The sequence below is a fragment of the Atractosteus spatula genome, chromosome 10, assembly GCF_055471065.1.
Source record: "Atractosteus spatula isolate fAtrSpa1 chromosome 10, fAtrSpa1.hap1, whole genome shotgun sequence".
NCBI lineage: Eukaryota > Metazoa > Chordata > Actinopteri > Semionotiformes > Lepisosteidae > Atractosteus > Atractosteus spatula.
The window spans coordinates 15,849,876-15,861,312 of NC_142715.1; the positions used below are offsets into that span (position 1 = coordinate 15,849,876).

General features: G+C 46.3%; 1 protein-coding gene across 1 annotated transcript; it reads right to left on the reverse strand.

The window, feature by feature from the left end:
* Positions 1 to 219: 219 nt before the first annotated feature.
* Positions 220 to 9,265, reverse strand: LOC148825467 (globoside alpha-1,3-N-acetylgalactosaminyltransferase 1-like). The gene is made up of 7 exons (XM_088926318.1): positions 9,220 to 9,265; positions 8,987 to 9,065; positions 6,327 to 6,371; positions 5,666 to 5,713; positions 2,845 to 2,880; positions 2,387 to 2,521; positions 220 to 907 (listed from the first exon to the last, which is right to left on the reverse strand). The coding sequence occupies exons 1-7, from the start codon at positions 9,263 to 9,265 to the stop codon at positions 220 to 222; spliced, it is 1,077 nt and encodes a 358-aa protein (XP_088782444.1).
* Between the last annotated feature and the right edge of the window lie 2,172 nt (positions 9,266 to 11,437).

Below are 11,437 nucleotides of genomic sequence, written 5' to 3' on the forward strand. Positions count from 1 at the left end.
TGGTATGTTCCCGTAACAGATTCAAACCCAAGACGCAAAGCCGTCTCTGGACGAATCGCTTGGACGTGGACGGTTGACTAAACCCGTCTGAACCGCTAACGTGACAAATCGTCTCCGGGAAAACGCCTCATAACCTGTGACAGGATGTGCCCATCACGCCTCACTTTCGGTCAGTACTGGCGGCTCAAATGCACATCCGGGAGGATCCGCTGCAGCTGTCTAGTTATCCCGGACTTCGGCGAGGTTCTTCCGGACAGTGGAGAAGCGGATGACCCTGACCTCGTTCACACGCTGCTTCTGGTCGTCCCACATGTACTCGGAAGACAGCAGCTTGGTGGGCTTGTTGCGGATCAGGTACTTGTTCAGGTGGCTCTCCTCCTGCCAGGCCGCCTCGATGTTGTTCCTCTTGTCCACCAGCAGGTTCTCCTGGCAGGTCTTGACCAGCCGGTACACGTTGTCGACGAGCCCCCCGAACACGGCCGCCTGGTAGTAGAAGTTGCCCTGGTTGAAGGGGACGTAGGCGGTGGAGGCCGGCCGGCGCTCGTAGGGGAACTGGTCCCGGTGACTGTAATAGAACCAGGCATGCACGGCGGCCACCAGCTCGCCCAGCACCTCCGCCCCCACGCGGTTCTGGAAGTGCATGTCCACGTCCAGGCAGTAAATATACTGGGCCTCCCGCCGGATCTGCTTCTCGATGGTCTTCCGGATGATCTCCATCCTCCTCAGGGAGATCTCCTGCCAGCGGTCGAACTTGGGCACCTGGATGGCGGTGAGGTTCCTCCCGGGGGCCAGGGACACCTTCAGCACCTCGCCCGGCTGGTCCGTGAAGACGTAGTAGTGCACCCGGAACCCCACCAGGTAGTGCTTCTCTGCCGACTCGAGGAACCCCTTCAGGAAGCGCATGTACCTGGGAAAAGAGGGGGGATGGTTCGGGAACAGAGGGGATGTGGTGGTTAGTCTTTGCTTCTTTGCAGTGATGGGGCCCTGGGGTGCTATTTCGCATGATCTCACCCTGGGTTAGAGTGGGTTTCCTCTGGGTGCTCCGGCTGCCTCCAACAGTCCAAAGATGTGCTGGTGGGTAAATTGGCATCTGGGGAAAATTGGCCCTGCTGTGAGTGTGTGTGTGTGCGCGTCTGTCTATGCATTTGCCATGAGATGGACTGGAGTCCCATCCAGGGTGTACCCTGCCATATTCCCGCTGCTTTCCTGGACACTCCACTCTTTTTTCTCTACCCCTCGGAAGAGATATTTTCCCTTTCCAGGGCCTTTTCAATAGCGGATCCTAAATTTCAGCCCTGCTAGAGATTTTTCCTGTCGACTCCTTTTTCCAGGCATTTTCGAGAGCTTGCCTATACGAAGTGAAATGTATTCAAAAATCAACACTAAGAGTTTAGCCCCCCCACCCAGAGCCAGTTAAATCTCCCAGCCTGAATTTGTGTTTTGCTAAAATGGTTTACCCCTCAACCAGGAATCCAGAAGTGAATTGCATCGACCTCTTTTGCCCTTGAGGGAACTTGTCTTGCACATCAAAAGCTCATGAACACGTAACATTTTCGACAATAATAATACGTTACAAGAACAGTGCAATACCATAATACAAAACATTCAACGGCACTGCTCAATCAGAACTCCAGTACCATTAATAATAATAATAATAATAATAATAATAATTGATGCAATAATTGATGATGCAATGGCAGCCATAGTGCGCCAGAAAGCTCCCCACACACCAGCTCTCAGTGGGGAGGAGAGCAGAGTGATGAAGCCAATTCATTAATGGGGATTATTAGGAAGCCATGATTGGTAAAGGCCAATGGGAAATTTGGCCAGGACACCAAATTTCGAGAAACGCCCTGGGATTGTTAATGACCACAGAGTCAGGACCTCAATTTTACGTCTCATCAGAAGGACGGTGCCTTTTTACAGTATAGTGTCCCCCATCACTATAATGGGGCATGAGGACCCACATGGACAGCAGTGTGAGCACCCCCTGCTGACCCCACTAACACCTCTCCCAGCAGCAGCCTCAGCTTTCCCAGGAGTCTCCCATCCAGGTACTGGCCAGACTCAAACCTGCTGAGCTCCAGTGGGGTTGCCAGTTGTGAGTTGCAAAGCAATATGGCTGCTGGAATTAGATTTGAATCAAACAATTAGCTTGTAAAGAGTCCAAAAACAACAGTAGTGATAAGAGGCCAGCCTCTTTTTGTTTTAGTGTTCAACAATAGAATGCTTTTAGTTAGAAAGAAAGTAAATACTCTCTTAGTCATGATACAGGGGATCTGGAACAGTGCCTCCTCCCAGAGTGTAGGAGAGCACATTCTAAAAGAAGTCATGGATACAGAAGACATATTTTTGTTAAGTACTCTTTGTGATCAACACGTCTTACTTGCCGACCGCGAAGACGGTGGTTGCTATGGTGGCATTGAGGGGTTTGTAGATGCTGTCGATGATCAAGGGGTCAAAGGTCCCATCCCAGACGATAGGAGCCATCCAGGGGGTGACGGTCAGCACGTCTCTCCTCCTGTGACACAAAATCAGAAATCAGAAATCTGGAGACCCCAGTTCCAGCTGGCGCCTCATTTTTACTTATGATCGCAGGGATTGAAACCCGGAGGTGACAGTGTTATGACACAGACCAGCCAGGAGAGGGCAGCAGCTCAGATGCATTGTCTTTATTTCCAGGCAAAGCCAACAGGAAGTGTCAAATTTCCTTTACTTATCAACTTTATTTCATTTAAGGGCTGTCAAAAGCATCTAGTTAAAAAAAGAAACGTTTCAGTTTGACCATGTTAACAGCAAGGCAGTCAGACTCAACATGAGAAATATGAGGATTTGAATACTCACAGGGGCTCCATGACTTTGGTCTGTTTGTAAACTAACCTGAAAGAAGGAAGACAAGGGTTTTCATTTGACATTTGTCAAGCAGATCATCGCTTGGACTTGGGCAACTACAGGATTAATTCTGATACTGAATTATCAAAGTATCATTAAGTATTATCCAGGTGGGACTGCACATTGGTGGCGGTAGTGGGATTCCCCATTACCTGTAAAGCGCTTTGAGTGGGGTGTCCAGAAAAGCACTATATAAGTTTAAGCAATTATTATTATTATTATTATTATTATTATTATTATTGACCAACAGATGGAGCTGGGCACTCTTAAATCTGTGTGAGCTGGGATTGCATTCATCACACATTTAAGTCGTGCTGTTGTAGTGACAGGCAGGGCATGTTACTTCTCCTTGATCCAGCACAAAACACTTGTCCAGTCGTGCTCCGTGACACTGTTAGGACATCAGGGAGGTAAATCTGTCTTGCTAATGACGCCTCTCATCCACTACATGGGACTGTTAGGCAGCAGAGCTCTTTTGGCAACAGACTGCTCCAGCTACAGTCTTCAGGGGAACGTTTCTGCAGGTCTTTCCTCCCGGCGGCTGTCAGGGTGTATAACGCTGCCCTAGGCTAGGACTGTTAGCCCTTCATCTGCTCATCTATGGACAGCATGTTACACTCATGCACTTTTTGACACTGCATTAATATACCATTTATACAAAATGTTTTCTGGACATTTTGCACATCTTTTATTGCTTTACAGTGTCTATAAACATATTTTGCACACACCCATATTGTCAATTTTATTTATTTTATTTTGTATTCTACGTACTTATTTAATTATTCTAATGCTGTGGTTATTCTGGTTTTAGCTTAGTCTGATCCTTGCTTTTTTTGGGCTGGGCTGCTGTAACGCCTCAATTTTCTCTTCGGGGGTCAATAAAGTCGTATCTTACTTTGAAAGATCTCCAGCAACAGCAATCGACAGTCATACGGTTGTCAGATATACAGTCCACACAATTATTGGGACATCGATGTCCAAAACATTTCCTCTTTACAAACAAGAAATGTGTATTTGTCGTCTTTAGTGTGAGTGATATAGTAAGTAAACTGCTATATGTATTTTATTTTGGGGATAATTCCATTTGTGCAATAAGATGTCTGGACTACATTCCCCAGAATCCTCCGGGGGATGAAGGAGCTGCTGCTTTTTTTTAACCTGGTTTTAGTCCCCTTGCCAATTGTCTTCCCAAAACTGGTCAGATGACTAAGGGCAGCACTTCCTTAACCTACAGATTTCTGGGAAATGTGGTCCAAACTGGGCTGTGCTCTTACAGTACATCTAGTAGACATTTGGGTCCAGGCCAGTGATTATAAGTACTGGAGCTCTGGCATATCCCCCTTAACTGGTAGCATGGAGAGCCCACACAGACTACATTCCACCCTGGTGATTAAAGATCAGCAAGCTACACAGTAACTAAGGCCCATGATATCAATAACTGATTCACTTAAGACATTACGTGCCCATTATCCAAAGACCACTATGGAACGCTATTCAAATCAGGGGATGGAATGCAACTGATGGAAAAAATACGATACAAAACTTTATAGCAGACATCACTTGAATTCATTATTGACTGGAAGCCAGTGCAGGGATGCGAGGACTTGGGTTATTCTGAAGTAAGGTATAAGACAGCTCCAGAGATAACAAACAGAATCATTGTCATAGAGAGGTACTTCAAGATATGTTCACTTACTTCCCGACTGGATTAAAAAGGGATAAATCTTAAGACAAGCGTTTTACGTAAGACATTGTCAAAATCTGTACTCTTATAGCATTAAGGGAGAGACTATACCGCCATTTTGTCCCCATCCGGACCAACGCATAAACTACAGTTAAGAGTTCACTTTTCATCTCCATAAGCAAACTATTTTTAAGCGTTTCTCCAAGTACTGCAAATGCAAATGTTCTCCAATATCTTCGAAATACAACCATAAAGTTTGTTTTCACAACAGCACAACTTGTTTGCAAGAAACAAATCAATTGCATAATATTGACAACAGCACTTCAGACAGAAACTGCACCATGGGCGTATTATAAATATTGTTCCCAGCAAAATCAAAACATAACACCAATGTTATTTTCAACATCCCTTGGGAAAAAAAAAGCACATTTCCAGAGTTAAAACTAACTTTACATGCTAAAGAAGCACACAATAAAAGTTTTTTTCAACTGGCTAAAGAGAATGCTGATATAACAAGTAGAAATATTTATTTCACATATTTGGAAGGCAGAGAAAATCCTTCCAAAACCAGTCTTCATTAAAAAAAAAATCACACACAAAATTCTTTTTTTTTCAATAATCTCGGTTATTTTTCATCTAAGGCAGCAAACACACAAGAGAAGACCTGGAAAGATAAAATTATATCCTAGGTGTGCCACAACTTGCAAAACAGACTTTTGAAAAATGTTTTTCCCCTTGTTTTTGTTCTGGATATTTTTATCCAGTGTTTCTGGCTAGATCTCCAAGGGGGTCCCTTCAATTCAAGACCCTCGCCAGGCCTGTTCTGTGTATCCTTCCCAAGTCAAAGTTTGCTGGGCCTGAAATCCCATTTCTGAGGTTTTAAACAATTTAAACTGAACTTGCTAATGCATTTTCATGTGTGTGTTTTCATTTGGTGCTTCCAAGTCAAATCATTCTAACAAGCTAGTTCACAAGATAACGTGGGGTTGAATTGATTAATTTAGGATTCTTTTAGGATTTAAAGATGACTTGACTTTTACCAGAAACTCACTGGAAATGTTTCTCAAACGGATGAAAGACAATACCTACCCCTCTGGACTGACATTAATCCCTGGAATGTTGTTCCAGTATTTCCTACTGTATTTGGGAGGGGCACTAAGAAAAATAGAACGGAGAAGAGCTGTTATTATCGAGAAGCCCTTAATAAAAGGAGTTTAAAAGGCTTTCTTTTTAAATTCTCCCAGGCTTTGAAGTACAACCATGTGTGGAGCAGAACAGGTGCTGGGAAGTAAGTTTTTTTTATGCAGAAGTATTCAACATAATTCCAAAGATTTGTATCTAAACCTGGGCAGCATGCTGGCACTACTTCAGAGGACTGGGGCCTTGAGTTCAGTTCCTGAAGCACTGTTTGCGTGGAGTTTGCATGTTCCCCCTACATTTCGAAGGCTTTCCTCCCACTGCCCAAAGACGTAGCAGTAGGCCAACTGGCTTCTGGGAGAAGAGGCCCTGGTGCGAGTGTGCACGTGAGCGTGCGCGTGTCTGTGTGTGCTCTGCAATAGACTGGCGGCCCATCTAGGGTAGATCCTACCTTGTGCCTGTTGCTTGCTGGGATAGGCTCTGGCTCTTCCATGACTCTTGACTGGATAAAGAGATTAGAAAATAGATGGATGATATATACAGTATATAACCTAGACATATATGTCATGAATCTTAAAAGGTCTTGATAGGAGCATCGCTGAAGTATACTTACCATGCAATGCGACTCAGAATCGCTGGAGGTTTAGTGCCTAAATATCTGTGGATGAAACAACACCAGATATTCATTACAAATGTGGGGACAAACCCTTTTACATCATGTTTTCATAACCTTATAACTCCTGTTCCTGTATCTCCTGCTATATCACGTGGAGGAAGACCTCATACTTTACGCAGCAGCACGTGGTCTCACACGCTCATGAAGATAATCCAAATCATGCAAAGTGCCTTTCTGTTCAAGTTCCTATTCAATGCTCTGAGGATTTGCCTGTACAAACAGGCTCTTAACTGAATGTGGCAATGTCAGTGTACATCCTTGGATCATGGAGTCATACTGTACTGGACACAGCAGTGTGTTCGGGAGAGATGGGGGGGAAACCGATGAAGCAGGGGGTGTTCATGTTGTCGCAAACTCGCCTTCGAGTTCCCCCGAAGCGTGACGTGATGGAGCCCTTCCTGCTCACTAGTCCCTGTGATGATTAAGGCAATGTGAGTTATGGAGGAATAAGTCCAGGTTGTGCAGCAGACATTACACCACAGAAATGTTCCAATGTGATCTGCATGCAAAGTTAACAAGTACGCAGTATTTGTGGGCAAAACCGACTGGAAGTCGAAAGGAGTATTTGTACTGGATCAAAAAGAGACAGATCCACAAGCCTGCTTGTTTACAATGTCACAGGGCCGCTCCTCCTCACCGGACATTTTGTTGCCTCTTTTTGAATCACAGAACATGGTGCTGGGCAGACCTGGAAATGTGATCTATTACTGTTACTGTGTTACTGTGCACATGTTTTTTTTTTGCAATTTGAAATGCACTCATCCCTCATCCACGCTGGATCTTTCTAACCCCAAACTATAAAAACAGCGTTCCCCGCTCCTCTTCAAAGGGATAACTGGGGCCAGGTGGGTGAATGAAACAACCTTTATAAAGCCATCGGGGCTGACTTAGCTCAGCCCTGCTGGATATAAAACTCACTTCAGCTCTCGTCTTCACCATGACCTTCCCAGCACTATTGACTCTACCCTACAAACACAGACGCACTCAGAGGATAACACACATATCTTCACAACGAGCAGCTAACTTCTTCCCAGAACTACATAACACAGGGAAAAAAAGCCAAGAAGGAGCTGAACAACCATTGACAATTTCCATCCTATGTCACGCCACACAGAATCCCATCATGCTTAACCCTTGTTCAGGCCATTCTGATCATTTGAATTTCTTTATGTACCCAATCACTAGGACTTTGACTCATGAGGTCTAGAGGTCTTTCCTTCCCTATTCTTTAGTCTATTGGAAAGCACAGCTTGAGTGTGATGCATTTTGGCTTAATCCCATTTCACGTGACCACGTGCAAGAATCTGAATAATTCGGTGTATGCAAAACAAAACGTTTGAACGCTTTCAGTCTTGATTTTGATTCATCACCCATTTGTTTAGTGAGGCAGCTCATGCAGAATGGATTACAAAAGAATGCCTTTAGGGATTTGTATGCTTACTCTGGCACTACATAATCATTATTAATTGTTCTATTATCCTTATCTTATCACTTTCAGACACATTTTGTGTTAATGTGTCTGAAAGAATGAGGATTGGAAGGCAAAGCACTTCAAGCAACATTCCAGGGAAGCACTTCAGTCAGCCAACTCATAAGAGGCAACTCTAATCTCATTTTTCAAAATTCATTGAGAGAGAAAACACAGACAACTTCTTTAAAATGAAAAGTGAAACACTGAGCAGGGGACAAAAGTGCAAATTGCAAGGAAGAGCACTTGGGGACCGAGAACACGAGGCACTTCTTTACACAAAGGGTGGTGGAGGTGTGGAACAAGCTGCCCAGCCGCGTGGTTGAAGCCGATACCCTGGCTTCTCTCCAGACACAGCTGGGTGAGCTCCCTCCAGTCAGGACAGGAGGAATATTTTGCTCAAAGAAACGCCACTCAGGATGACCAAGAGGTGGATGGATTGTCTATGCCTTAGGTAAGAAAGAACAACCAGCACACCAATAGTCCCACCCACGGCTCTCTCACTGACACTGCAACACACCACCCACACAACCATAAACCACCGGGCGTTATCATTTGAGTAACTCAAGGTTACAAACACCCCCTCAGGGGGGTGGGGATCTGAGCACAAATGGAGAGCTGAAATACAGGAGAAAAACAGCCATGCAAAGGCAACATTCTGGCAACACTGTAACTAACACTGTAAATAACTAAGTTATTTGTCTTAGCCTATTATTTGTTATTTGTCAACGCATTGCAAAACTGTAACTTTTGGGTTGCGCAAGCAGGTAAAAAATATATGATTCAGTGGTGCAGTTGCTAGCATTGCAACCTTAAATCACTGGGGGCTCTGGGTTCACTTTGGGACCTGGGGTGCTGTCTGTGCATGTTCTCCCCGTGTCTGCATGGATTACCATGGGCAGTTCCAGCTTCCTCCCCGAGTTCCTGGACATGCTGGTAGGTCAATTGGAGTAATGTGTGAGTCAATATCGGTGTGTGTGAAAGACAAAGTGAAAGGTAAAGTGGTGATCTGTTAATGCCGCCAAAGCACGAGTATTCTTTGAAATTCTTTTGACAAAATAGACAGTTTTCTCAATCTGGCCGCATCAACCACGGCCAAGCAATAAAGCAAACTCTGGGCTGTACGTACCCGAACGTCACTATAACCCCCAGGACAAATCCTGCCAGGGCACACTGCAAATACTTGGAGGTGGTGGTGGCCATTTCTCCTGCACAAAGAAACAGAATTTTTTTTAAAAAAAGACTATGACTAAAGGAGGGTAGAGATGTCGGGTGTGATGTCACTGTGGCTCGGGTGTGATGTCAAGCCAGTGATGGACTGGCGTCACAGCAACCGGGTCTTTACCTGGCACGGCGCTTTACCTGCGGCCAACGGTGGGGGAAAAAAAAGGGGGAGACACACATCCATGGTCCAGGAGCTTTTTGAAGCCACTCCTTTCCGATCATTTGTGACAGAACGAGAAAGGCTCAGGTTTCGACTCAAGGGGTCAACATGGGGCGAGGTCACATCTGGCTCGCACGAAGCAGAATTTCTACCTGAACGCCGATTTGCTGCGGCCTCGTACTGCGGGCCTCCGACAGAGTGAGCTGTATCTTCCAAAGGATTCAGGCCCCCCGTACACCAGTAGCACCGTGAAATGTGATGTCAAGCCAGTGACCTTGCGGTGGACTGGCGTCACAGCAACTGGGTCGCCAATGATGTCATTGGCACGGTGCTTTACCTGCGGCAAACGGTGGGGGAAAAAAAAGGGGGGAGACACACATCCATGGTCCAAGAGCTTTTTGAAGCCACTGCTTTCCGATCATTTGTGACAGAACGAGAAAGGCTCAGGTTTCGACCCAAGGGGTCAATGTGGGGCGTGGTCACATCTGGCTCACACGAAGCAGGATTTTTACCTGAACACAGATTTGCGGTCCCACACATTTTATTGACATTCATTTTGACTGACGGTGCCGTTCTTCTTCCTTCATTACCTACTGTTGAATTCCACTGCCCCTCAAGTGCCGGACTGTGCTGTTACCCCCTGTTCTGCTCCCCCTCTTCACCCTACAGTATATAAGGGGGGGGGCACCCCAAACTTCCTTGCTCTCTTATGCCCCCTGGCCAGCTACAAGAGACTTGATTCAATTCACGATGCTTTATTGGCATGACCAATGAATAAGTCAGTGTTGCCAAAACATACACAATTAACATAAGATCTACAGACAAGAGACTTCAAGAGACTCTCTCTCTGCCTGCAGTCTCTCTCCTTCCTTATGGCCAGCAGCCATATCACCCTGTAGCTCCCCCAGCTGGCTGCCCCCCACTCGAGCTCAGCAGGTGAGAGCCTGGCCAGTCCCTGGAGGGAAGACTCCTGGGAAAGCTGAGGCTGCTGCTGGGAGAGTGGTTAGTGGGGACAGCAGGGGGCGCTCTCCCTGCAGTCTGTGTGGGTCCTGATGCCCCAGTATAGTGAAGGATGAGACGTAAAACTGAGGTCCTGACTCTCTGTGCTCATTAACAATCCCAGGGTGTTTCTGGAAAAGAGTAGGGATTTTACCCCGGTGTCCTGACCAAATTCCCCCCCTGTCCTTTACCCATCATGGCCTCCTAATAACCCCCCTCTCTGAACTGGCTTCATTCCTCTGCTCTCCTCCCCACTGAGAGCTGCTGTGTGCTGAGCGGGCTGGAGCATCATCCAGGTGGGGCTGCACACTGGTGGGGTTGGAGGGGATCCCCATGACCTGTGAAGAGCTTTGAGTGGAGTGTCCAGAAAAGCGCTATATAAGTGTAAGCAATTAATAATTCTCTCTTCCTCTTGAATAGCACACTGCTGTAACTCAAAGGGCAATAAACCTCCAGCCTTCAGAGCCTGTATGACGTATCTGTGACGCCATCCTCCTCATGGCTTTGAGGCCGAATCACCATAGTGCCCTTGTCTGCATCCTTAAAGAAATCCCAGAAACCCCAGCACCGCTTGGGTGCTTAAATCTCCCTCATGTCCGTTAAATGGGGGGGGGGGGGCTCCGTCTCGGCTGACCTCTGACCCCAGAAAACCAGTGCGTTTGGGTGTTTTGCATTCGGATTTCGATATCCCCGCAGGATTTCTGGCTTGTGCAACATTGATTTGTGGGGGGAACAAGTTACTGTTCGGATAAAAAAAAGTGTTACACTGGAATTTGAATAACACAGAAATGTCCCAACGTGATCTGCATGCAGGGTTAACAAGCAGTATTTGTGGGCAAAACCATCTCGATGTCCAGAGCAGTATTTCTACTGGATTAAAAGAGATGGATCCACAGACCTGTGTGTTTATGGTTTCACCTCACCGGGAGTTTTGTGGCCCTCGTTCTGAATCGCGGAACCTGGTCTTTACCCATCATGGCCTCCTAATAACCCCCTCTCTGAACTGGCTTCATCCCTCTGCTCTCCTCTCCACTGAGAGCTGCTGTGTGCTGTGTGGGGGGGGGGGGGGGATGGAGCTGGAGCTGGAGCTGTCCCCGTGACCTGAAGAGCTCTGAATGGAGAGTCTAGAAATTGCCTTGTTCTAAATCGCAAAACACGGCGCTGCGCAGACCTGGAGATTCAGTCTGCTTTGTGATG